The 27,259-nt window shown below is 44.5% G+C and overlaps 2 protein-coding genes across 3 annotated transcripts in view; one reads left to right on the top strand and one right to left on the bottom strand.

Moving 5' to 3' along the window:
- Positions 1–6,356: 6,356 nt before the first annotated feature.
- On the bottom strand, positions 6,357–8,910 carry LOC146189391 (uncharacterized; the record flags this gene model as incomplete). Its single annotated transcript, XM_084605259.1, has 1 exon — positions 6,357–8,910. A coding segment is annotated over exon 1 (2,388 nt), but the record flags the coding sequence as incomplete, so codon positions are not given.
- Positions 8,911–21,851: 12,941 nt separating this feature from the next.
- Positions 21,852–27,259, top strand: part of LOC146189390 (uncharacterized) — a 40,616-nt gene continuing 35,208 nt past the window's right edge. For both annotated transcript variants that reach the window (XR_014707295.1, XM_084603260.1), the window contains exons 1-3: positions 21,852–21,978; positions 25,065–25,183; positions 26,976–27,011. Coding sequence is in view for 1 of the 2 variants with exons in the window: in XM_084603260.1 (XP_084459386.1) it covers positions 21,912–21,978; positions 25,065–25,183; positions 26,976–27,011 (222 nt within the window). In the remaining variant the exon portion in view is untranslated. The remainder of the gene's footprint in view (positions 21,979–25,064; positions 25,184–26,975; positions 27,012–27,259) is intronic.

Here is a 27,259-nt window from a genome sequence, read left to right as displayed (position 1 = left end):
TTCGATGACAGCACGATTTTTGGCCGGATAACTAGACACAACAAAGTCCGGTATCACATTTGTTAAGGCTATCTGCAGCATTGTGCGCAACAAATTGTATGTTTGATCACGCAAAAAAAATGAAATCGTGTCACAACGTGTCTCAGAAATAAGTTCGAAAGACCTAGGCCACTCCTCTTCATGGAAAAAAAAACAAAATACGTACGGCTAGTTCGCTCCCAATTTGAGCTCCAAATAAAACTGAAAATACTCTGGGCAGTTCTACACGTTCGAGCAGAAGATGCATAAAAATTGCAGCAAATACCAAATTTTGGAAATCAAATACAAACTGCACACACTGCACGTGCGAACACTAAGAGGTCGCGCCCTTTCAACACATCCGCTTTTTGCTTAGTCTTGTATTGTGTCGTTCCACAACTCTCTGCTGCTCATATAATGCTCTAAGGGTACACCCAAGTACTTCGCCGGAACCATTGCCGACCGCATATTAACAACAATTGCCGCTATATTGTTAAATTCACTTTTCTGGAGCAGTCGCCCGCAACTCGAACGACTTTTTTAGCGTTTTCCCGATCTGCGCAAAAAACACTGATATCATCTGCATAAGCAAGTACTAGAGAGTGAAACAGCAGACACGTTCATTATGTACTAATGATAATAGAAACGGCTCAAATTAAATAGCAAAAAGCAGAGGTGAGAGCGGCGACCTTTCCTGATTGAAGAGCAGACAGACGCACTTAGGACAACTGCTTATTCACAATGATACGTGCAACAGTTCTCATACGCCATTCGCATACAATGTGATATCACCGAGCCAACATTTACATGTTCTGGTATAGCAAAAAGTATATCGTGCGACACTTCATCGAAAGTCTACGAAGGCGTCATAGGAAGCCATCGCATCAATAAAGAACAGTTCTTGCAATGTGCACGTTCGTTCGGATGATGCAGCCTTTAATACAGTACGTCTGATGTAGCCCTACAAGGTCTTTTATAACATTTTGCACTCTTCTGGCAACAGTCTTCATAAACACTTTAAAGCAACATTTACGACAAGCCCCAGTCAACAGCAATATAGCCTCGATCTAACATTTAGGTATTATAACCACATGGGCGATTCTAAATGACGGTGGCATTTTCTTTGTGTCAACATTTCTGCAAATACGCAATGAAAAACCTCAGTTATTTCTTTTTTGAAATGCCTATAGAAGTCAGCACCAAAGCCGTCTGGACCAGGAGGTTTTCCATCACTCAGCTCTTCAATAGCCCTTTCAATTTCTCTCATCCTGATTGGCATCTCCAGTCCTCTTTTAATTTCTTCTTCTAGCTTCGGTATGCGGGACAAGAACGTACTTCTAAACCCCTCTTCTTGGATCTGTCGTCGCCCAAACAAGTTCCGGTGCTGCTCAACAAAAGCTAACTGAATTATGTCAGTGTCATTCGTCACCTCATTTGTGTACTTCATTTGCTTGATTTCATTCTGAGTCGCGTACTTCTTTTCAGTACTAAGCGAACTCTTAGTGGGCACTTCGTTGAGCCAGATACGCTCGGCACGCGCCCATATCAAGGCAGCTCTGCATACGTCTCAATCGATAATCTCTAGCTTATTTTCCATTTCTCTTATTTCTTTCTTGCACAGTCCAGGATGGGAACTTTCCATTCATACAAGTAGGTCTATTTGGCAATCTGTTTGTCACAGCATATAATGCTTGCTCTTTCATTTGCAATTATTTTCACCTTCTGTTTGAAATCCTTCCAAAATATTACCCAGTGCCCAGGCTTTGCTGAGAGTAACGCTTGAATTCTTTTACATTAATAACAAAATTCTCATCCTCAAGTAATTGTGAATTAAACTTCCAAAGGTCCCATGAGACCCTCGATTTCTTTTCTTTTCCCTCAAGCTGAACATTACTAGGCTATGGTCTGTATTTGACGTGTTTTACATGATAGATATTGCACAAAGGAACCAGTTCAAGAGACGCATAAATTCTATCTAACCTCGGGAGACATTAAAACTGAAAGTAAGTAAAATGAGGTACCGCCGAAAGGACTTCCCCGGCAACATCTAAACGTTTTCTTGAAAGAGGGAATTCAACCACTACGCGCTTTTGTCACGAAATGATGTTTTTATAAGCTTTTTGTCTGCTTTACATACACAATAAAAATCACCCAAAACTAAAATAAACGTTCAAAGCACACATATTGCTCAATGCGTAAAAAAAACTCTATGCCTTCGCTCTCCTTGCTGGGCGAATACACACATATCACACATCACAATTCACCTTGTCTACAGTGAAAATGATCGTAGCGATGACAATGATGCTGCAATCAGTGGTAATGACAATGACAACATTAGCGACGATAAGGACGGTGCATTTAGTTGATAATAATGAGGAGAGCAAACGTGATTCCCCGTGCGCACCAGCAGCGCTCAAGCTCTAGCATTTCTGCAGTGTAGATTTCAGAGTGCTCTCAGACATTTTTTTTTTCTTTATTTTAGTTTGCGTTCTTCGCCAATCCCATTAATGACAAACGGTGGTAGCCACAAAAACGGTCTTCGGTGATGAAATTTAAAGTGAGCCAAGGGATGCATACTGAAACTTAGGCGGATTGTAGGCCAAGCCTTCTAAGGTATTACGATGTGCTCAATTTTGCCCAATTTCAAGGATCCAAAAATACCTTCACGCTATAGTGTAATCACATGCTCACCCTCTTTTTAATAAAGCAAAAAGCACACGCCAATAGCATTTCCTGGTAGCTGTACATAAGATACATGTAATATGCGTCAAGTTAGAGAAAGAAAAACACTGGTAAAGAGGCAAACTAACAGAAAAGTTTAGTAAATAAATCAACTAGACTTTCCATTCGAATCTACCATAAGAAAGAATGACAGATGCAGCAGAAAGACCAAAGGTATCATGGATAATAATGCCACCTTGGCCCACCAATGAATATGTTTGAAATGATTTTCATTGTCACGCTGAATCAGTGCAACCATTCGTCTCAGATGCAAGTGTGTGCGGTGGTCCCTGAATAATAAACATAGGCTCGCCGTAACACCTGCTCTGATATGACATCCTGCGTTTCCTGTCATATTGCAACTGTATACAGATGGTAGACAGGATGTTTTATGACCACGTGGTGCCTCACGAGCGGGTAGAGCGGAACACTAACTCGGATTTAGACCGCAATCGTGTTTACAAGAGTCCAGATTTTGACGTAGAAATAGCAGCTGCATAGAGACGTGGACGACTTACTGTTAACCTTAACCTGTTAGTTTAAGCTTAATACAGCATCGAGCAACGTAGCGGCTTTTGGTGCGGCCCTACGGTTTCAATCTTCTGTGTGATAAAGTTTTGATGGTCCCGGTGGCGTTCAGTAAAGTGATCAGCCTCGCAGCGGATTTCACTGAGAGTGCTTTATTGGAGCAGTGTTTGAGCAGAAAGTATAAAGTTATAATTTTGCAACCACAAAATAAAACGATCAGTGTTTCCGTGCGGAACCAAAAATCCCATCGCCACAAGAAATGTATAAAGTGGCGAAATACAGCTTAATTCTTTGGACACAGGTTCAGCAACTGTGTAATATGCACTCAATGCGTTCGCCCTCCACTTCTGGTAGAACATAGTTGCCACTTTCTAAAAGAGGAATATTAAAGCGCTGTGTAAACATTTATCTAGAGTAATGAAACTCGTGGCGGTATGATGTCATTTCTTGACTCTTGTACTTGACGAACAATGATCTTCATACTCCGTTATCTTCAAGTGGTTTAGTAGTGAACAGGCGGCTTATTCCACCGAAGTTAAGACATGCGAGTCTGGAGTTTTATTTTCGACGCCGCCGGGTAACCACTGGCTTTACAATGGGTACAAGCTTTCCCCCGGACTGGTGCTCGGCTCGTTGGGGTGAAATGTTTGGGAAAGGGTCATAAGTCTCAAATAGGTGCTCCAATGTGGCAGTGATCAGTTCCGCCATTGGACAACAATAAGCCCGCCTTGTGCGGCAAAAAGCCCATTATGTGGCTCTTTTTGCACCGAAGCGTGGCCTTGTGGTGGAGCATTCGCCTCGTGTTCGGGAGGTACCAGGTTCGATCCCTGGTGCCGCCGGGTACCACCGACTTTTCAATGGGTACAGGCTTTCCCCCGGCCTGGTGCTCGGCTCTTTGGAGTGAAATGTTTGAGAAAGGAGTCATAGGTCTTAAGATAACAAAGGTTGGGCGACCTTGCTCCGGGAGCCCACCCGTAGTGATGTGAGCTTACGTCGTGGTGCCGCAGGACGATTTAATGGAGGAAGGGCGGGCCAAGAATCAGACTGAAGCCAGCTGGTTTACCTGGTTTACCTGGTTTTCATTGTCCATAGTGTGCGTACGGGTAATACTGGGGCGGGGTGGAACCGTAGTAGGGTGAAGAGGAGGCTTCAGCTACGCATTTGCACGGTTGTTGCTGGTAGTAGCCTTCCTGGAATTTGTTGCGTAGGGCACATCTGCGAATAACTATAATGGCTTCGCGGTGAGTTGAATTGTCTCGGACCATTCGCTTTCAAATAGCCCGATAATCTTTTATCCGCGGGCCATCTCAAGATGTGGCGTCATGGGGACCGTTACGGTTTGAACACCTCAAAACCTGAGCGTACATGACTCAGCGTTATGCTGTTCGGCACTGTATCAGATCGACAGGAAGGCACTCGACAGCATGACGGTCAGAACAAGAAGAACGGATGTTTATTGATGGCCATCGTATTTATAAGTTTCCATAGCGCGGCTTACGCACTGCGCATGACATGTGATCCGTCATCAGGCTATCACACATGCCTGATACATCCTTCCATGGTTAACACAAGATTAAAGCAAATGTTCATGTTAATTGATTAAAAGCAGCATCATAATAAAGGCGCTGTGGTGGTCGTATGGTGCGAGTCGACCTTCTGAGAGTGGTGGTCGTCCTGGTTGGATCTGGAAGGGTGACTGCAGCTGAGGGCGTGGCACCATGGGCTGGAAGTGGGCTGGAAGAGGGCTGCTGTGTTGTAGCAGTGTCAGTGCTGGAAAGCTGTGGTGTTACGCTACCAATGCTGTCGGTGTCGTCGTCACTTGTTTCATCATACTTCTCGCCAGTGTGAAGCAGGTGTCTCCTGTTTCGTCGAAGAACACGACGATCTTCAGTCATGACGTGGTATGACCTCGGAGCAGCTTGTCCAACAATCTTCCCTTTCTGTGACCAAGTCGTATCTCTTAGTCGCACCACGTCACCTTTAGCAAGTTGTGGCAACGGCCGCCCTTCGCATGTCTGACGATGCTTCACCACATCAGTGGCCGTGATTTTGCCGAAATCTGGAATATTAGATCGAAGGCGCCTCCCTTGAAGAAGTTCACCAGGGGATTGACCATCGGCCAGTGGTGTTGAGCGGTAGGCTAGAAGGCCTAGCCAGAAGTTGTCTCCTGCATCACTTGTTTTTTTCATTATGCGCTTTACAACTTGGACACCTTTTTCTGCGAGACCGTTAGACTGCGGGTAGTAGGGACTGGACGTGACGTGTGCGAAGTCGAACTGCTTGGAGAAGACCGCGAACTCTTGGCTTGAGAACTGGGGTTCATTATCCGTGCAGAGTTCCACAGGAACGCCATATCGAGCAAAAATAGCGCTGAGAGCCGCAACAACGCTTTTTGCACTTGTGTCTGGAAGTTTCTCGACATCTGGGAAGTTTGAAACAGAGTCATATACGACAATATAAGAATGTCCCCCAAAACAAAAGATGTCCGCTCCGACCCTGTACCATGCACACTGTGGCACCAAGCGCATGAGCAAGGGCTCTTTGGCTTGTTTGTACGCAAACTTTCTGCACGTTGAACAGTTCTGAATCAGCTCAGCGATGTCACTGTTGAGGCCCGGCCAAAAAACGAGACGTCTGGCTCTTTCTTTGCATTTGTTCAAACCAAGGTGACCAGCATGAATTCTTTTTAGCATTTCCCGGCGCATGCTCTTCGGTATGACGGCTTTCGTACCCCTGAAGAGTATTCCGCTGATGACGGACAGTTCAGATGAAAAAGGCTTCAGTTCACCTTGAATTTCTTTGTCTGTTGATAAGTCGGCGACGACAGTGTTCAAGTAGCAATCCCGAGCTGTTTCTTTCGCCAGTTCCTGTTGTGTTGTTTCCGTGACCATGCAGTTCAGGAGCTGAAGTGCGTGAACTTCTACATCTTCCGTAGCACCCGCATTGTCAACTTCGCCTGCCGGAGTCGCTCGTGACAGCATGTCCGCCAGGACGAGGTGCTTGCCCGGAACGTACTGCAGCACATAGTCGTACCTAAGAAGTCTTAAAAAGAATCGCTGTAATTGTGGGGGCATGTCACAAATTCCTTTAGAAGAAATCGATAAAAGTGGTTTGTGGTCGGTCTCAATAATAACCCTCTGTCCGTACACAAACTGGTGAAACTTCTCGCAGCCGAACAAAATTCCGAGCGCTTCTTTCTCAATTTGTGCGTAACGTTGCTCAGGAACTGTTAGCACTCGGGATGCATAGGCCACTGGTCGCCAGGAACCACCGTGACACTGCAGGAGTGCCGCCCCAACGCCATCTTTGGATGCATCGCATGTTATTTTAGTTTCCTTTTTAGGGTCAAATATTGCTAATACGGGCTCTGTCGCGAGTACCTGCGTGACGCTTTTCCATTCTTTCTCGTGACTTTCGGTCCACTCAAACTCGACTTGAGGTTTGATAAGCGCTCGTAGCAGCGCTGTTCTGTCAGACAAGCGAGGCACGTATTTTCCAAAGTAGTTGACTACTCCTAACATGCGCTGAACATCGGCTTTGCTTTTTGGCGTTGGCATTTGAACCAAATTGCGCACTAGCTTCGGACTTGGGGAAATTCCAGTTTGTCCAATGACGTCCCCCAGAAATTGAACCTCGGTTAGACCAAACTTGCATTTTTCGGCATTGAATGTCAGTCCTGCCTTTTCGGCGGCTTTTAACACTGCCACTAGCCGCTCGTCATGTTCTTGCCGTGTAGCCCCCCACACAAGAATGTCGTCGATATACACATGCACTCCTGGTAGCCCCTCAAGCATCTGACTGAGCATTTTGTGAAAAACTTCCGGCGCAGATGCGATGCCGAACGGTAGACGCAAGTAACGATATCTACCGAAAGGAGTGGCAAATGTGCATATTTTTGATGTTCTCTCGTCGAGCGGTATCTGGTGAAATCCAGAATTTGCGTCTAGACAGCTAAAGAAGCAGGCGCCTGTCAATTCCGCTTCAATATCTTCTCGCCTGGGAAGCTGGTAATGCTGCCTTTTTATATACTCATTAATCCTTCTGGGATCCATGCACACCCTAAGTCTGCCATCTTTCTTTTTGACCAAGACCAAAGGGCTTACCCAGTCGGTAGGGTCGTCTTCCTTTTTGATGATACCGGCCGCCTCCATTCTCTGAAGCTCGTCACGCAGGGGTTGACGCAAGGACAGGGGCACCCGCCGTGCTGGCTGGACGACCGGGACAGCAGCTGGCTGTAGTACCATGCTGTAGGGTTGTTTCATGCAACCTAACCCTTCGAAGACGTGCTTAAAATCTTTAAGTGCTCCATATTCAGCGGAAGCGCTGATAGTGTCGATTGACCGCCGCACCAGACCCAATGCTTCGCTTGCTTCAAGCCCAAGTATGGCCTGACGACCATTTTTCACAACGTAAAACCTCACCGTAGTGGCGGCGTTCCCAATTGTCACTTTTTGGACTGTTGTTCCAAAGTTTGTGATGACGCCTCCATTGTAGGCTCGCAGCACAGAGCTCGTAGGGTTCAGTTCGGCAATGTGTAGCTTACGGTATACTGAAAAGGGTATAATGCTTGCCTGTGATCCGGTGTCGACCTTGAAGAGTGCTTCACGACCTGCGATTTGGGCTTTCACAGTCCAGTCCTTACTGTCGCTGCTTGCGATGCCAACGTCAAGAACGTCGAACTCATCGTTCATGTTAAGTTCGCTGACTTCGCTGACGACTGCCTTGGCCGGACAACAAATTGCAAAATGGTGGAGCTTTCGGCAGGAGTTGCATCTTTTCCCATATGCCGGACACTGCCGTTGTTCGTGCCGTCGGTTGCACTTCTTGCAGCGATACGCAGTCCTGTCGAGTGCAGTCTTCTCTTGTGGATCTATACAGTGACGGCATGGCGCTACATACCGAGAGACAGCGTCAATACTGTTATCTGGCTTCTCCCAGATCTGATTTCTTCGTGCCACTGATTCCGCTACTCGGCACATTTCTTCAGCCTTTATCAATGTTAGGCCCTTCTCACGGAGCAATTTTTCACGCAACTTTGAATCGTTCGTCCCAAAGACGATCTGATCTCTGATCATTGAATCGTTCAGGCCTTCGAAGTTGCACTGCGTTGCCTGTTTCTTGAGATCTCGGATAAATGTTTCAAATGGTTCTCCATCCCCTTGCTTCCTCGAGCGAAATACGTAACGCTCATGCACTTCGTTGCTTACCTCAGCACAGTAGGCCTCAAACTTCGTGACCAGAGTGTCATAATCTTCTTTGTCTTCACCAGCCTCAAACTTGAATGTGTTGAAGACGTCAAGCGCTTCATCTCCGGCGACGCTTAAGAGGAGCGCTGCTTTTGCTGCACCGGTTCTAGGATCCTCTTTAGACGTGGTCGCCTTGATGAACAGCTCCAGTTTCTGCTTAAATCGCTTACAGTTCTGAGACAGGTTTCCCGAGAGCTGCAAGGGTTCTGGGGGCTTCAGCAGGTCCATCATCGACCGTGGCTAACTGGCCACTTCTGACACCATGTATCAGATCGACAGGAAGGCACTCGACAGCATGACGGTCAGAACAAGAAGAACGGATGTTTATTGATGGCCATCGTATTTATAAGTTTCCATAGCGCGGCTTACGCACTGCGCATGACATGTGATCCGTCATCAGGCTATCACACATGCCTGATACAGCACAATAGTAGCGCACACCCTCGTGTCGCTGCAGAACCAGCTAACATGGCATAGTTTCATACATTTCTGACATTGCAGGGGCTTTGGTATGAATAGCCGTACAGTGTGACGAAAGAGGCCTACCTTCACGCGTGACGGCAGGCTGTCGCCATTGAAGATTATCTTCACGCAGCGAAAATTTCCAAGACGGCATCCGAAGAGTCACGGTACCTTGTTTTGCTGGCTTCACGAGTATGGTCCGATAATCTTTCATGATCTTTGCCGACGTCACTGATGACGCGGGGAGAAAACTCCTCGCTCAGCTGGATAACTGTATGTACTGATATGCCTCCAAATTCACTGATAGACCGCAGTAATTCTAGCGCAGACGCCTGATGGACGTCAATTGCAACGACATTCTAGCGCGAATTAACCCGAACATCTTAAATTTCGGTAGGCATGAAGGCCTCGAATTGCACAATGACAGTTTGCCCGTTAAGCCTTCTCATGTTGTCAGATCAATCCGTCAGTCACGTGATATGTTTTGTATTTTGCAGGGTTCCTTTATACCTTCAAAAAACGAACACGTGAGGGTTTCTTTATCGGAAATAAATGATATGTGGGCTTTTGAAGGTGCTCTCCAACACTGCAAATTCAGTTACTCTTTTGAAGGTGCTCTCCAACACTGCAAATTCAGTTACTGTCTTCAGACAACAGTTAATAAATTTGAAGAAATATATAAATTACTAGTTAGTTAATTGAAAAACAAAAACTTCCTGGTGGTACGCCAGATGGCTGACAGTTCAGTTCAGTTCAGTCGTTCAGTCGTGTCCGACTCTTCGTGACCCTATGGACCATGTCACGCCACGCTTTCCGGTCTCTCACTATTTTCCTAACATCACATAACTAGATGGCTGACAGCTGTATACAAATAGTTTATCTCGCCTACCTGAAATGTATCATTTTTTTCATTAGCTTGGACACACTGTATTGAAAGTCAGTCATTTGATAACTATGTTATAGTACAGACTCATTAGTGCATGCGCCTGAGTCGCTTTGGGACTTCAAAACCCCACAGAACCATCATTAGTTCATGCGAGACGGTAAAACGCGGAATGAATCTCTTCCCTGTTAGGAGAAGCTGTTGCGTATGATGCTCCATCTGATAAAAATGTAGTGTTGGGAGGCGAAGGTGGTAACGTTTTGATAACGACAGTGATAACACGGAACCGCTACAGTGCATGTGCAGAGCAATAGGTGTACCGCACGTCACATCAGTTTTGCCCTACCGCAGTTTCTGCCGCTCACTCTGCCGCCTCGCTGCGCCAAGCGAACGGGTGCGCCGCGCATTTTGTCAGAGTTGCACCGCCGCCGCTGCCGCGGCCGATTACACAGCCTCGCTGTGCCGGACAAAGAATGCGTTGTGCATGCGCTGTAGCTACAGGTGCGACTTGCTGAACTTCAGAGTGGCGCCGCCGCTGACTCCACAGTTCGCTGTGCATATCGCGCATGCACTGCCGCTAGAGATGATGTCATTGCTCGGTCACTTATAAAAATAGTATTATAATCCTGTCGGAAAAAAAAAAAACTACAGGACATTTTCTGTTGTTACGACAGAATTTCTGCGCGGTTTCTGGCCAGAAGCCTGTTGTAACAACAGAACGTTCTGTAGTAAAATTAGAAATTTCTGTAGTTACAACAGAAATATGCTACAGAACTACAGGCAACAAAAATACACTACAGAAAAATTACAGAACTAAGGAAAAAACTGACGGTTTTGACAAAGCTACAGAATTTTTGTCGTATTTTTTGCACGGCTCTGTAGTCTTTTTTTTTACTGGGAAGCCTTTATTTTTCTGATAAATTAACGAAGGACTACAGTAAAGAGGCTAAAGTTCTACTTGAGGACAACGCTAAGGGCTATGGAACAAAAAATGGTAGGAGTAACATTAAGATATAGGAAATGTGCAGAGTGGGTCAGAGAAATAACTCGTTACTAACACTTTAGTGGAAATCAAGAAGAAATGGGCATGGGCAGGACATGTAGTGCGAAGAGAGGATAACCGATGGTCGCTTAGGGTAACTAACTGTATTCCAGGGGAAGGAAAGCGTAGCAGGGGACGGCAGAAAGTTAGGTGGGCGGATGAGGTTAAGACGTTCGCAGGGGTCAGGGGGATGCAGGTAGCACAGGACCGGGTAATAGGAGTATTATGGAAGAGGCCTTTGCCCTGCAGTGGGTATAGTCAGGATTATGATGAGAATGATGACAGTGAAGAGGTTTACTACGTTCTTAATCTGGTTCAAGTGCGTGCTGAGGCAAAATACTGAAAAGCAGCGGTAAAATACTTGACGAAGGAAGAGAGGCACACACGCCGCTGACTAGCAACTGCGCATTTTGAGCTGCTTTTTTTTATGTTAATCTGGGTCCACATACAAAAAAAGTTCCGTCTATAAGTAAAACCTCATTAAAAGTTTCAGTTATAACTGGAACATTTTAAGCGTTCCACTTAAGACTTGAACCTATCTGGTACCACAATAAGAGCGCACCCGTAAGCGTGCATCCAAGCTTTCGTCACATACTAAGTTTAACGAAACTCAACCTTAGCAATTCTTTAATCCGGTGGATAATTGCGCGTCACGGACTTTGGAAGTAGGGTCCTCTTTTATGTGAGGCGAATATTCTTCCTGTATGCCACCTGTGATTTTTTATTTATTGCCACGCTTTAATAGACATCAAAATCAGTTCAGTTTAGTCGTTCAGTCATCTCCGACTCTTCGTGACCCTATAGACCATGTCACGCCACGCTTTCCGGTCTCTCACTATCTTCCTAACATCACATAACTTCATCTGCATCCGCATATCTAAGGTTGTTGATACGTTTTCCAGCAATCTTCACTCCAGCTGAAGACTCTTCCAGACCGGCCTTCCTCATGATGCACTCTGCATACAAGTTAAATAGGCAGGGCGACAGTATGCAGCCTTGCCTCACTCCTTTCTCAATCGGAAACCAATCAGTAAGACCATGTCCAGTTCTGACTGTGGCCTCTTGCCCTTCATACAGGTTCCTGAGGAGAAAAATGAGGTGAATTGGAACTCTCCTATCTTGGAGAGCTTGCCACAATCTGCTGTGATCTACGCAGTCAAACGCTTTCGCATAATCAATAAAGCAGAAGTAGATGGGTTTCTGGAACTCTCTTGCTTTTTCCATGATCCAGCGAAGGTTGGCAATTTGGTCTCTAGTTCCCCTGCCCTTGCGAAACCCAGCTTGCACGTCTGGAAGCTCCCGATCCACATACTGCTGCAGCCTACCTTGGAGGATTTTCAACATCACCTTGCTAGCATGCGAAATAAGCGCTATTGTGCGGTAGTTGGAACAATCTTTGGCACTGCCTTTCTTTGGAATGGGGATGTAAACCGACCTCCTCCAATCCTGTGGCCACTGCAGGGTTGTCCAAATCTTCTGACATAATGTATGCAGAATGTTAACAGCGTCGTGGTTGAGGTTTTGAAGCAACTCAGCTGGAATACCATCAATTCCGCTAGCTTTGTTCATAGCAAGGCTGGCTAAGGCCCATTCAACTTCACTCTTCAGGATTCCCGGCTCGAGATCAGTAATCACAACCGTCTTATGTTGGATTTGCACATCTGGGTCCTTCTTGTACAGTTCTTCTGTGTATTCCTGCCACCTCTTCTTTATCCATGAGGCTTCAGTGAGGTCCTTGCCTCGTTTGTCCTTTATCACGCCCAGCTTAGCACAGAAGCTTCCTTTGATATCTTTGATTGTCTTATACAGAGCTCTTGTGTTCCTTAATTGGCTGTTGTCCTCAACTGCTTGGCACTGTATGTTCAGGAAGGCATTCTTATCTCTCCTTGCTATTTTCTGCAAATCCGCATTGAGAACCTTGTATCTTTCTCTTTCCCCCATAACTTTTGCCATCCTCCTTTCTTCAGCTATTTGCAAAGCCTCTTCAGATAACCAGTTTGCTTTCTTGCATTTCTTTTGCTTTGGAACTACCTTAGTAGCAACTTGTATTATATCACGAACATCAGTCAACATCTCTTCAGGCTCTCTGTCTTCTATATCTAATTCTAGAAATCGATTCCTTACTTCCACAGCATATTGTGATGGAATTTGATCCTGATCATACATGAAAGGCCGTCTATAGTTTTCTGCGTCTTCCTCAATCGAAGCCTAAATTTTGCTACAAGAAGCTGATGATGATCGGGGCCACAATCGGCCCCAGGCCTTGTTTTTACTGCTTGTATAGCACTTCTTCATCTCTGCCGGCAAAGAATATAATCGTTCTGATTTCTGTACAGACCGTCCGGTGAAGTCCATATGTATAGGCGCCTCTTGTGCTGTTGAAAATGAGTATTAGCTATGGTCAGGTTGTTTTCTTGACAAAACTCTACTAGCCTCTGCCCAGCTTCATTTGGCTCACCAAGACCGAACTTGCCAGTAATTCCGGATATTTCTTCACTCCCGACTTTAGCATTCCAGTCTCCTATGAGAAAAACGACGTCTGATGATGGTGTGCGGTCTAAAAGGCATTGCAGGTCCGCATAAAATCTCTCAACGTCAGCTTCTTCAGCAGTAGTGGTTGGTGCATAGACTTGAATAACTGTTATGTTTAAAGGGTGACCTTGGATCCGAAGTGAAATCATTCGGTCGTTTTTGGGGTTGTATGCTAGCACTGCTCTGCCCATTCTTCTGTTTACTATGAGAGCGACCCCATTCCTTCTCTTGAATTCGTGCCCACTGTAAAAGACATAATGGTCGCCGGAGTTAAATTCTCCCATTCCAGTCCACTTGAGCTCGCTGATACCCAAAATATCTATGTTCAATCTGTCCATTTCTCGCTTGACGACATCCAGTTTTCCTTGCATCATAGATCTTACATTCCATGTTGCTACGTGATATATCTCCTTGCAACATTGGACTTTCCAGTCGCTTCCCGACACATCCACAACTGAGCGTCCTTTTGGCTTTAGCCCAGCCGCTTCATTCGTCCTGGAGCTACTAAGAATCGCCCTTTGTTCATCCCCAGTAACATGTGGGACGCCTTCCAACCTGGGGGCTCATCTTCCGGCGTCATATCATTAATGCTATTGTGTCTGGCCATAGGGTTTTCTTGGCAGGAAATACTGGAGTGGGTTGCCATTACCTTCTCCAGTGAATCACATTTTGTCAGAACTCTCTGCCGTGACCTGTCTATCGTGGGTGGCCCTACACAGCAGAGCTCACGACTTCATCGAGTTTCGCAAGCCCCTCCGCCACGACAAGGCAGTGATCTTACAGAAAATAGTAAAAGCCGTCAATGCCTACGTCTAGCGCAACCAAAGGCTCTAAGGCTCGAAACTTGGTATCGAGTCTGGGGCACATGTTTGAGATTTCATCACCCCAGTAAACGTGCGAATACTTTCACGAAAGCACATGCGTGCAGGCCGCAGATTCATATCACAGTGATATCCGGGTGTCGGGAGCACCATATGCAATAGATACCCACTATCACAGTAGAATCAAAAGGACGACCACCATCGTTATATGTAAACCAAAATCTAAATGCAAACGCGTGGAGGGCCAATATTTTTTTACAGCGCGTCCCGGAAGTAAGCCCTTTCCCAACATTGCGAAAATACGTGATTTATTGCTTCGCCTGTTGACATGAGGATGTAGCTCAATCCCGATGTTAGGAAAAAATAAATTTTGGGGGAAATACTTTACAGACAAAGGTCCAGTGTGCAGTTTGAAAGAGAAATTTTTGTTCCCGGTATGACCTGTTACTTTTTAACCGCCTTGAAAACATTACTGCCAGGGCCTCCAGAATATAACATCCTGTATATTGGCTCCAGAAACAGTGTCTCATAAATCTCGTACAATGTTTGTCCACCGGTGGGTTATGGGTGTAGATGGGTGAAAAGCGCAGGGGAATGCAATATCAGATCGGTAACTCACATGTATTGCCCGAAAAACCGCTCAGAAATGTTTTCGATGTTTTCTTTTTTCTTTTGCTGTAATTGAATTAGCTAAGTCATCAATCCAGTCAGGGGAATAGTGCAGCTGCACTTTCGGGACTGTCTCTATAGTTGAGTCCAAACAACAGTAATTCATTAAGAACATATAAGACGAATGTTTGACTGATTCTTTGCAATGACTTATTACGTGGCTAAATGCGGGTTGCCAATCAATTATTTATTGTTGTACAATGTGGCATTGGCAAAAGAACCAGGTTCTAATGGAGAGAACTTCAAGATCGATTCCCATCAAGCGGTGGCCGGGCCGATTGCCAAAAATATTGAGTACTTCTTTTTCTGTATATCACCATGTTCGCATCAAGGAAGATTTGCAGTGAAATGCCGACAATTCAAGGACCGTATTTGGTTTTTTTCTTAATATTGCGCTTAAGGTGGCAACAAGTGCTGTATCGGTTAATATATCGCCGGAAAGAAAGCGGCACATCTGTCTTCATTTTGTATGCGCAGCATGTAGAATGTACAATGCTTCCTACATTCGATTCTGCGGTCCTGCGGCTGGCTTATATAAAAAGTAATATGTTTTCGAAGCAATATTCCTCATGTCGTGCGTCTGACTCGTAAATCCATAAAATTTTAAAACTTGGGCTGTTTCATGCTGTAAATAAAGTGCAATGTTTTTGTGGGCTAACAGGTCAGTATACCTTCTTTCCTGCATCACGCAGCACTTACGTCTATCAAGTTGTTTTGCCATTTAGCTGGTATTCCTGCCGAGACCTGTACATAGGTTTCATCAAATTGTATTTCTTCGGTTAATGACATCCCGAACTGGGGCAAGATGTTATTTATATGTTGCCCAATCACAGCAGGTATGGGCGGCTTATACTTGCTCTCTGGAAAGAAGAGAGATCCCAAACATTGGTTTAACTGGATCTTTGAATATGTGGATATTTATATTAATATAACGCTGGTTCGTTTATGGGGTTTAGCGTTCCAAAGCAGCGCTGGTTATGAGACGCTGTAGTCGAGGGCTCCAGACATTTCGACCACCTGTGGTTTCTTAATGTGCATAGACATCACGCAGTACACGGGTGCTTTGCTTTAAACTTCCATCTATAAATGGCCACCGCGGCCGGGATTCGATCCCGCATCCTTGGGCATACTCGTCGAGCTCACTAACCACTGCACCACCACGGCTGGGTTTGTGTTAGTTATAGAGGTGACACAGTCATAGAGGCAAGCGAGGCCTTGGTGACTCACGTGTATTGCTGCTCGGTGTGTGAAGTGAATATTGCGGAAAGAACTGCTATAAAATCAGCCTACTTCTCCATTACCCACTAACGCTTCAGAAATAGCTTTGAGTGCATAAGTCGCGTGCTTCGACAAGCTAAACGAATACTGATGGCAATGATGTGTTTTTCGCTAACAGCCTTTCTTAATCAGCGCATTTTGCATTTCAAAGAGAATGATGGCAGAGTGCACATGATGATGGCGTCTTCAAATATTTTTATTGCCGCCCTGCAAAACTTTCGTTCCGCAAAGTAAACTTGACTGCTGAGGATTTAAGGGGTGAAGATCTTTTGTAATGCAATGTGAAAATACATAGCAGGCGTTTATAGGCAGCGCACCACCAATTTTTTATACATTGCTTATTGAGAATATTGCGTTGCTTTTTTAAGAAGGCAGCACAAGTTTTCAGGAGTGTAGGAAGCAGTCCAAAAAGTTAAAATGTGAGGTGTTGAAATGAATTCTAATAGTGTCTTTCTAACTACTGTGGATGGATACCTAAATTTTGTCATATATCTTAACCATATACTAGTCAGATTACTAGTTTAGGATTTGGAATGGACGATTACTCATGCCAGATCGGTTCAGAAGATTACTGCCCATTAAAAAAAGCGCACCAATGAAGGACACTCCGAAGCTCAGGTTCCAGATGAGCTTCTCGTTGCTGTATTCTTGAAGCAGTTCAGGTAGCGCGGGCGCCACACATGTGGTAACGTGGCACGTGACGTGCGGTGGGACCCTTTTAAATGATGCTGCTGTGCTCTCACGGCAAGGGCCGGAATTTTGAAGGAATGCATTAAATGGCTGCCCTTTGTTGCCCTGCGCCGGACCACATCACGAGAAAATAACTCCCTGCACAATTGTGACAGGCGCATGCTGACACCGTGAATCGGAAATACATAACTGCAAAAGAGGAATGAGGTTGCACCCCAAACCTGTTTATGCAATTCCATCAACACGCGGATTTCTTTTAATCCGGTGGAAAATTGCGTGGCCCCGGGATCCAAATCACAGTCCTCTAGCAAGCGAGGCTGACGTTTTACCTCTCCGCTAGCGCTGCAGCCCTTCACTGCAAGTACGATGATGGGATAAGCTGGGTCAAGGGTGATGGCACAGCTTCCAAATGCTGACTGAAAAGACATAGCCGGCCTATTTGATGGCGTGATACACGAGAAGGAATATTAGATCTTGCCTTCAGATCAGTGACACAGACGACTCATTTTAGTGAACGTTGCTCCATGATTATGGATGGATTCGAGGGTAAGGATTGGTTAGACTGGTGAAGACCCCAAACTATGCAGGCGAATTTGTTTTGAACGGAGGAGCGTTAAATAGGCCAGCTGTGTGACAGAAAGGAGGTGCAATTCACAGGTTAGTTCGAAAAATTAAGCGTGTGAATAACTGTTTTGTAACATTAGAGATGCGAACAGACCAATAGAGAGAATATTAAATGGTTACATCAATATATTTATGACATCAACTGCGGAAATTTTATAGGAATATGTATAGTATGTAGGTGAAAAAAAGCACTGTCTACGGTGTACTGGAATTAGTGACGTCTTATTCGGGATTATAAACATGCGCCGTCTGCCGTACTAGGATTCAGCGCAACTCAAGTCGTCTTGAGTGCTTGTGTTTGGTGTCATTGCTGTTAGAGATAAGTCTATAGATTGCGCAGTCATCAGCAAATAGTCGCATGTTAAGAGCAATACCAGTAAGCAGGTCATTGATATAAATTAAAGAGCAAATGGCCGAGTACACTACCTTGTGGCACACAAAAAGCGACAGGACTTAAGAGTGAGGAATGTCGATTAGCATACGGAAACTGCTTGGGGTTAGTGAGGAAGTTTTGTATCCAAGTGAGAATGAATGCGTCAAGTTCCAGACTTGAAAGTTGAAATAGAATCAGCTTGCGAAGAACTGTTTCATAAGCTTTCTCGAAATCCAAGAACAATGCATCAACTGGTGTGTTTAGGTCTAGGCTAGAACTAATATCAATGAATAAAGCTGAGTGTGACATGAAATTTCTTTACCAAGACCTTGGCGACTATGTTTGAAAAATTTACAGATATAAGAAAATTTGCGATATATGTGCAGATGACACAGTGTGCTCTATTAGTTTTGAACAAATTCCTGTAAGGAATATGGGACAATAGCTATGGCACGGCGCACCTTTTTAGTCACTGGAAACTCTTTGCCTACCTTCCAGACTTGTGGCAACACTCCAGGTGATAATGATTCTTTGAATATGTGCTACCAAATTGTACGTGTAATATGTTTTATGTGTTTCAGGAGCTGGGAGGTGATGCCATTAACGGCGGCTGAGGATTCGACCTTTCAAGAATCCGCTTCGACATTGCGTTAGCATGAAAAGATATGGCATGCATAACAGGCTGACTGTATCGCGGAAATTCTGGAAGTTCATCGGTAGGCTCGAAGTAAAAACAGATTAAAATACGGAGTTCAGTGCTTGTGGTGCATTTGTATCTAGAATAGGATTGTTTTGGTCATCAGTTAGAGAAACATGATGGTAAGGCGACGGGTTAACCATATTTCAAAGCTGTATAAGGTTGTTCGCTGCAAGGTGGGTGACGTGTTTAAATAAAAGGTTCGTTTGGCTTTGGCTGCAAGTGCATGAATGAAATGTTTTACCGATGGTATGGTATTTTATCACGCGGCTGAGGTGTATAGGCGTTTGGCTGCTCGATAGTGCAGTTTGTTTTTGTTGTTGAGACGTTTTGAAGGAGCGCTGAACCAGATTGATGTAAGTCGCTTCATTATGGATATGGTGGGGATGTGTGCGGTCATACCTTCGTGGATATTATTTTTTAAAAGCCACCAGTTAGCTTTGACACAGCAAGCAGGAAAGTCTGCTAAATGCCACAGCGTAAACTCGGATAACTGCTTATTTATGCGTCCGTAATCACAGTTATGATAGAGGGTTAATTTCACTTTAACCTTTTTGTGCCAGGTAGATGTGGTTTAAATGAAGGGTGTATTATTTTGTGACCGCTTTACCAGGTAACTACGTAAGGGACGAGACGTCGTCGAGGTGGGAAGTTAGTGCCGTGTCCAGCATGCTTGAAAAAGGGTCATCTTCCCTGGTAGAGGCGGATCGAGCTGGGATTAATTGATATAGATGCATGCGTTCAAAAATCGCTTCAGGTGTTAACTGTGGGCCCCGCCGGGGTGGTGCAGTGGTAAAGCGCCCGACTACTGTCCGGAGTTCCCGGGTTCGAACCCGACCACGGCGGCTGCGTTTCGATGGAGACGAAACGAAGTGGCGTCCGTGTGCTGTGCGATGTCAGCGCACGTTAAAGATCCCCAGGTGGTCGAAATTACTCCGTAGCCCTCCACAACGGCTCTCCTTTCTCCCTTTCCACTTTCACTCCCACCTTCCTCTCTTCCCTTACAGCGCGGTTCAGGTGTCCACATAGCAAGTGTGACAGTTACTGCGCCTTTCCCTTCCTGTGAACCAATTATTATTATTAATTGTGGCCATAGTTAATTGAATACCAGACAACGTGGTGGCAGGAAAGTTGTAATCCCTCAAAATAATGAATGCCTGGAGGTAGGGCGATGTTAAGGTGTGTATAGTGTCGCCTAAGTGATTACAAAACGGGGCACTTGCGTCTTGCGGGCGATGAAGGATCCTACTATAATTGGTGGGTATGACATGTTGCACATTATATGAACAGCTTCTAATGCGCAATTTATCGTAATTGCGGTGAAATGTAGGTTAGGATGAGCAGCTAGCAATATACCACCGCCTCGTCTATTTACACGATCGGGTCGCCAGATATTCAAACTGGGAAGAAATGTTACAATGTCGTTGTCATGGATAGTTCTATTTACCGACGCTTCATATGATAGCAAAAGATTGTTGTCGGTGTGTCGATAAGGCTGTAAAGTATGTCAATCTGAGGCATTGGTTTATTTATGTCAGTGTACAGAAAAGAAACGTCTTTGGCTCTTGATATCGTATTAGCTTTGCATTCTAATTATGGGATACGTGGAAAGTCTTTATGCGCAGCATGATTATGTGTATAAATTTCCTTGTCGATAATAAGCTCGTCGTGGCGTAGCTTAAATTTTATCGGTTGTGCCTTGGCATATCGAACAAGATGTTTTCACGCAGTGCAGGTTTTGGGTGAGTATCCCAGGCCTATCAGGTAATATGTTTTTTTTTCAGCTTATTAGTGTTTAAAAGTATAGCTTCTCTTGTCCTGAAATGGGCGAATTTCACTGTGATAGTCATGGGCCTGTTTTCCTGCGATCTGTAATTTCTTATTGGAATATCTCGGCTAAAGGATACTTGCCCCTATGAACAACACTAGTCTCTCGCTTGGTTCCAAACTAAGAGTTTTACTTGCCTCATATTTTTTTCGAAAAGCGGAATTCGTTCGCGTCATCTCTTACCGACATCAGCGATGGTCAGAAATATATAGTTAGGATTATTTATTGAGGCGTTTTATTCTATAAAGGCACGTTGCCTTCATGATGCACTGTAAATCATGCTTTTAGCGTGAGCACTCTAACCAGGGTTATTAAATACTACAAGACGCTTAATGATGTAGCAGAGAATGCATTTGCTGTAAACATATAACTGTCTATGCGGATATCATCCTAGTGCCTCTTGTGTTAATGTTATTGTTCATGCGTATAAATGTGTGAAGTTGTACTAAACGGGTAGTTGTCTATATTCTGCATCATTACAGATATCAGATAGTCAATTTATAGGGACAATTAGTTTTGTTACTGTTATTACAACGACGTCTTGACAAGTGGCGCAAACTGGCTTTCCGGATAATTCCGTACACTTTTAATCTGAACTCCACTGATGAAAGAAGTCAGCCTTGCCGTCTTTCAAAAAGAGTATTCATACACTATGACAAATCCTATTAGGAACTGATGGTGTCGTGTTTTTGCAAGCGACAACTGTGTTACGTATCCGGCCACTACAAATAACTATTACCACGTCTGCGCTTCTACTCCTCTTATAGCCAGTGCTGCGGCCGCCACGGCGGAAGAAACTGGAGCGTTTCCGATGCCCGGAGGACGAGCACCCTCGATGTGCCGCTCCCAAAGGAAATTGAGCAGCCGTGAGTAAAATTATCATCCGCGTTTAAGAGCCAGTAATTGCTCTACGTAGCCTGACTGAGAGAAATCAGTACATATTTGCGGAGCAGTGATCCTGCATTGTCTCCCACTTTATTTCTAAAAGCAAAACGGCTAGGCATCGTCACACATGCACCAACGCCCCCCTTCCTCCCCCCCCCCCCCCAATAAACACAGACACATACACATGCACACAGCTGCTGCACGCAATGCTGCACCAATCTGTTCTCATATAGACTCCGTGCAAAATGTACAAAACCTTCAAAATAGAGTCCCCTCGTGTGGAATTGCTCTGTTAAGAATACACAAAGAGGTTAACTATGAGAAGTCATTCGCCTGTCTCTTTTGCACCTGTTCTTACTGCGCAGAATACGAACCTGATTTAAATATTTTGTACCTGTTGCAATCCACTTGTAGCTCCTACTCTCTAAGTATACTTCATGGAAACAAAAACCTGCCTACAGCTGTACTCTCATTGTTAAGGCAGGATGTCATATCTGAGCAGGTGTTACGGGTCGTCATGTTTGCAAATTAGGTATGCTGGCTTCACTCAGCCATTTCTACATCGGTTAACACTGACGTAGAGAATAATTTGAAAACTGCTGGGTTCAGGCGAGATGTCTCCGATGGTCTCTTCTGTTTTGTTCATACTCATCCCGTTCTTCCATTTGATGAATTTCAGTGGTAAGAGTTACTGATTTATCATAATCTTTCTGAATTGGCTTTTATCTGATAACCACTTTATGTTTTCGCTTCCTGCTCACGTTATGCATCCATCTTTAAATGCGCACACTTTGCAATGGTTCTTGGAATGTTTGTTTTCCTAAGTACGATGAAAACAATTCGTATGTAATTTAGTACTAAGTAAGTAGTCAGTCTCTGAATATATTCCAAATGACTGCACATTTTCGTACTCTACCAAGGTTACCCTAAAACATTTCTAAGCTATCCTAGTACCTCTGTAGCTCAATATGGTTCTCTCCGTCACGCGCAATATATACTCAGTCAGAACTACAACTAAAGAAGGGCGTTTTCCGCGCATTTTGACGCTTCATTTTATAAATTTATAAATTTCATTATTTAGAAAGAAGATAAAAACGAAAGCTTTTAAAATTTTATTGTCAACGAAAACATTGGACTCTATTTGAGGCCCTTAATCAATCTCTGCATCAGCTAATTCCGCCGACAAGAAGTGCTGCCCTTGCACCAATAAGCCAGTGGTTTTTTCGGTTTTCCTTTTCTGGAGGTAGCTTACAAATCTTGTCTCCACAGCCGCTTTGGCTCTTCGCTACACGTCATGGTAGAGTTGGCTTTCTGCCGGAGCGCCTCAGGCAGGCGCCCTCAGGCATGCAATAGTACTTCTACTGCTCATCAAATATTGCTCGCGCTTGTTGTGCACGAGGTATCTGTTTACATGATACATACTTTTCGAACGCTGTTCCCACAGACTGCTCTTGTGGCTGAATCTAGTCCATGAGCCCTCAAAACAGACCCACCGTGTCAGCATACATGCCTCTTAATACTGTTTTTTCCGTGCACAACTACTATGGTCTGTAGAAAGAAAGCATATACATTTTTGTATTACCATGCGCTCTAAGCTTGCATTATCATTTTACTTTACGTGATCTGGTTCTTCGGTTCAAGCGCATTACTCAAGATTACTGGAAGCGGCACGGATATCTGAGTGCTTCATGGGGACACACCTGAAAGAAACTGCTCCGTTTTATGAATAATACTAAGGCTTCAACAAAATGGAAAACCTTCGTTACTGAGTAAATCATTTTCTGTTGAGACTTTGTCCTGCGAATCTATCCACCAGTTGCTAGTGTGATAGGCGCGCCTGCATGCGGTGGCCAGCAGAAGCCCCGCGACGTATACGCTAGTGTGCGAATAGATGGTGGGCGGCGCTAGCGAACGTAATTTGCACTTGGCGACCTGCGATAAATTCGTTACAGTTGTTAGCGCTAAACCCTGACCATGCTTAGATCGTCATTGCCGTTTGCATTGCGATGCCCTGATCGAAATCTGGGGAACCTGCATTTCGAGCAGTATAATCCATATATACTTAACACTTTTCGCTCATCATGTGTTATTAAAAGTGCTTATAGTCAGCCGGTTTTTAATTTTTTTCATAGTGACAGGACTGCCGCAGGATTCCATGGGAAGGAAAGCGTAGCAGGGGGCGGCAGAAGTTAGATGGGCGGATGAGGTTAAGAAGTTCGCAGGGGTCAAGGGGATGCAGCTAGCACAGAACCGGGTTAATTGGAGAAATATTGGACAGGCCTTCGACCTGCAGTGGGTATAGTCAGGTTGAGCATGATGATGAAGGTGACATCTCTCCAGGTAAAAATTCTGGCAGTGTGTTGTTTCAGCTGCGGTGCCCCTGATTTCTTCTGCACTGGGGACACACCAGCCTTGAGGCACAACATCTGGATGGACTCAGGTCGTTAGTTCTGAGACCGTGAATGGGATGCTGGCGAATTTTTGCTTAGAGTCAGATACAGTGTCTTGATCTCCATAACTTCCAATCAGCCAGTGCTGATGTACCGGCTTGAAAGTCTTAATTTGAGCTAGCAGTCATTTATTTGAATGGCGGCTCACTTGGTGTTTGAAAGAGGCGCACAGTGACGAACTTCTAGACCTTGGGTTTGCAGCCGTCTGATAATACTTTGTTACCGGTGTCGAGAAATTGAAGGAGTAGACTAGCACAATGTTTCTCCCCCACCTCATAATTGAAGTGTTGTCACAAACGGTAGTGTCAACCGGATAGCCTCATTTAGTGCTGCCAGCAACTCATTCAAAGAGAATAAACTTACAGTACATCAGCATTGGCTTCACATGGAAATCATCCGCCTCAGGTGGAATCCCTGCAGATAGAAGAGCTAGCTGAGGGCGGAACGCATCGCACACTGAAAAAAGCTTGTTGTCATTTCTCTATCGAAATCACGACTACAAAACTGACTGCAAAACAAGCTCTGTTGGCTGCATTAGAGCGACAGAGACCTTTTTTCATTACAAGGAAATTTGGACGACTTCGTAAAGAATTGGTCACACCACGCAGGCTACAGCCTGCGCTAAAAATTTCGTTCGTATATTGTGCTGTAGAAGTTTTTAGGCGACTGTACCTAAATAATGTCTCGTAAAGCTTCCAGTTCATTTTATCTGCGAGTAACCCGTAAGTTAAGAAGACCAATATCTGTATTTTGTAACGAATTTCATATGGCCAGCAAAATTTATTGATGGCTCCAAGAGTGAATAAAAAAAAAGCTAGTCCAGCAACTAGGATTGCTTTCACATTTCCGCAAATCAAGAGACTCAAATTTTCCCCAGTCATTGCTTCGCGTATTACAACATTTTATCTTAGTTCCTCTGCAGATATTGAGGCATATACTTCTATAAAATTACTGCTACGTTTAGAAAATATATTTCTATCACCTACTGATTGTGCAATATTTCTGCAGTAGGTACTGCCATTTTTCTCAACGTTTTACTTCACTTTTTATTTTATTTTGCACTGAAACAGAAGAACAACACGCCAGGTGCCATGACGTAAACCTGTTTATCGAATATACTATTCTATAGAGGTATTTATTGCTGTCTCGTGCAAAAGGTGCTCAGGCACCCTGTGGTGCCACGACAACAGCAATACAGCATTTGTAGTGCAGAATGTTTGAATATCTTCCTCTAAATGGCTTATTTCTTCATTGACTTGATGTACACTAGTTTCACTTTTGTGTCCGGTTGTCATGCCGAATTTCTGCTGGACGAAGATGTTACCATTGCCGCGGGGATGAGCAGAGCGGCTCCTGAAGCCAGAGAAGCGGATGTACCAGTCAATAGCAGCTCGTGCATGGAAATCATCTTGCCGGACATTTACGAGTTTGGACAAGTGAGCTCGTGGTTTTTATATCTCTTAAAAGTGTAGATGTGCATTTTATTGGAAAAGGAAAAGGTGTACCCGTAAATCAGCGGAATCCGTTCTCTTTCGCCCCAATTTGTGAGGGCTGGTAGCTAGAAATTTGTTTAGGATGCGATGATGATGTACCTCCTTAAACAAGCACTGCTAATCTTCCGACTTCGAAAGCCGGTGCCGATGTTTGCTAATAGCGGAGGCTCCCGACATTACGTGATAGCTATGCTTGTTTCCTTCCTTTTTTCTTTCATTTCTTCGGTGCATTCTGAAATTTCCTAACCTTTAAATAAAATGAAAATTAGCCTGGACAACCCCTGCACGTAAGCACGTGGCAGGAAAATAGTCTATCCACAAAATGAAACCGCCCTCACAACAGACCTTTTTCAGTGAAAATATTTTTCTCGACTTTTGCGGAAAGAAAAAAATCTAAATGACATTAGACAGAGTAATGAATCTTCTCTAAACACTATTGTCAAGCAGTGCAAGAGTAGCTTTATGTATTATGGCAAATGTCTGTATCCGGTCACTATATGTTATGGCTGGCCCCACTGCTTACATCACGTCGTCAGTTGGGATGCTATTACTTCAAGCAGTGCATCCGACCTCTCCAACATTTTTCTATTTATCGTGTCGCGTCACAGTCTCCATGAAGCATGTATAGATAGAATCAGCAGAATTCTTTAGGAATGTGGTTACCGACCTGATCTAATCATCTTCCATCCGGCAAAAGTTAACCAGACCGACCCGTAAAGAAATAATTTATGCTGGGCCTTAAATCGACTCTGACACAGGGCGGTCCATGTAGGACATATCTGGGTGACATCGTGACTGAAACGTAGAACTACCATTGTGGGCACTTGCATTCGACTCCTCTAACCCGGATATCATCAGTTATTCATTTTATCTACTTTTGTCCGCGACCATGGTCGTGCTGGAGGCCTGTATGAGAAGCTACTGCCTTTAAGAGTACATGTTGTTCGGTGAGCTTTAAGAGTGCATGCTGTTGGTGAATCGATCGCATGGTCGCGATGGGGGGCCTGTATGAGAAACTACTGCCTTTAAAAGTGTATCTTGTTCGGAGAGCGTTAGGAGTGCATGTTCTTGGTCAATCGGTCACACTTAAGCAATCGAAGTGCACAAATAAAGTCAGGACGAGAACGCCAGCGCCCGTCCTTGAGCTCTTCTTGCCAATGGCTTTATTTGGGCATTTCTCGTGTGTAAGTATGGACTACTCGCTCGTTACGTGATTATTTACAGCGTCTTGCCCCTAGTAACGAGACATACAAAGTCACGCCTTCGTGCCAAAAATCAGGTTCCACTACACCACCCCAAGAGTTGTGCGCACCGGTTATTCTATACCACACCCTTTCCACTCACCCGTTTAGTATGCACAGGAGCCGAGTACGTCCATCTAGATAGTAGCGCTCCGTTATTTAGTCGAGACATAAGAGGGTTTTGGGGGGCAGGTTCGTGGGACGACAACGATGTCTGAGCAAGAACTTGTGTGCTAGTTTGCGAACTGATTTATCGTGATGTTCTTGATCGAGCATCAAGCTTCGGCTACTCGGAAATGTCCTGTATGAATATCTATCTCGTATATTCAAGGTTGTAGGTCTCAATGTCAAACACAAGCTTTCGCACGAATTCACTCGTCGAATTAAAGACACCTTAATAAAGAAGAGCTTTGCAAGACATTTTATCTTTCAAATGAAAATTGTAAAGTACAGAGAAATTATATTGATGTAGGAATCTTTATTTTTCATTGCAGTGCTTGAAGGGTTACGAAGACTTTTGCGAAAACGAGGTATAGTAGCGGACTTTTTACTCTCCATTTTTCTATTTTGTGCCGTTGTTACATTTATCATCTATATTGATGCAGATGACTTGCACTGCATACGAACCGGAAGAAAAAGGCCCGCTATAATTAGAACTTGTCCCAAAACAAATTCAGCTGTACAGCCAGCCTGATTTGTAATTGCATAGCACGAGCATGCACCAAACTGCTCGTCAGAAGGTGACCTGTTCCCATAAAGTGGACACACCCCTCGCCAC

The sequence above is a fragment of the Amblyomma maculatum genome, chromosome 5 (assembly GCF_055883805.1).
Source record: "Amblyomma maculatum isolate TAMU_Amacu chromosome 5, ASM5588380v1, whole genome shotgun sequence".
Lineage (NCBI taxonomy): Eukaryota > Metazoa > Arthropoda > Arachnida > Ixodida > Ixodidae > Amblyomma > Amblyomma maculatum.
The sequence above is the reverse complement of the archived record's forward strand: the minus strand, read 5'-3'. Positions and strand labels throughout refer to the sequence as shown.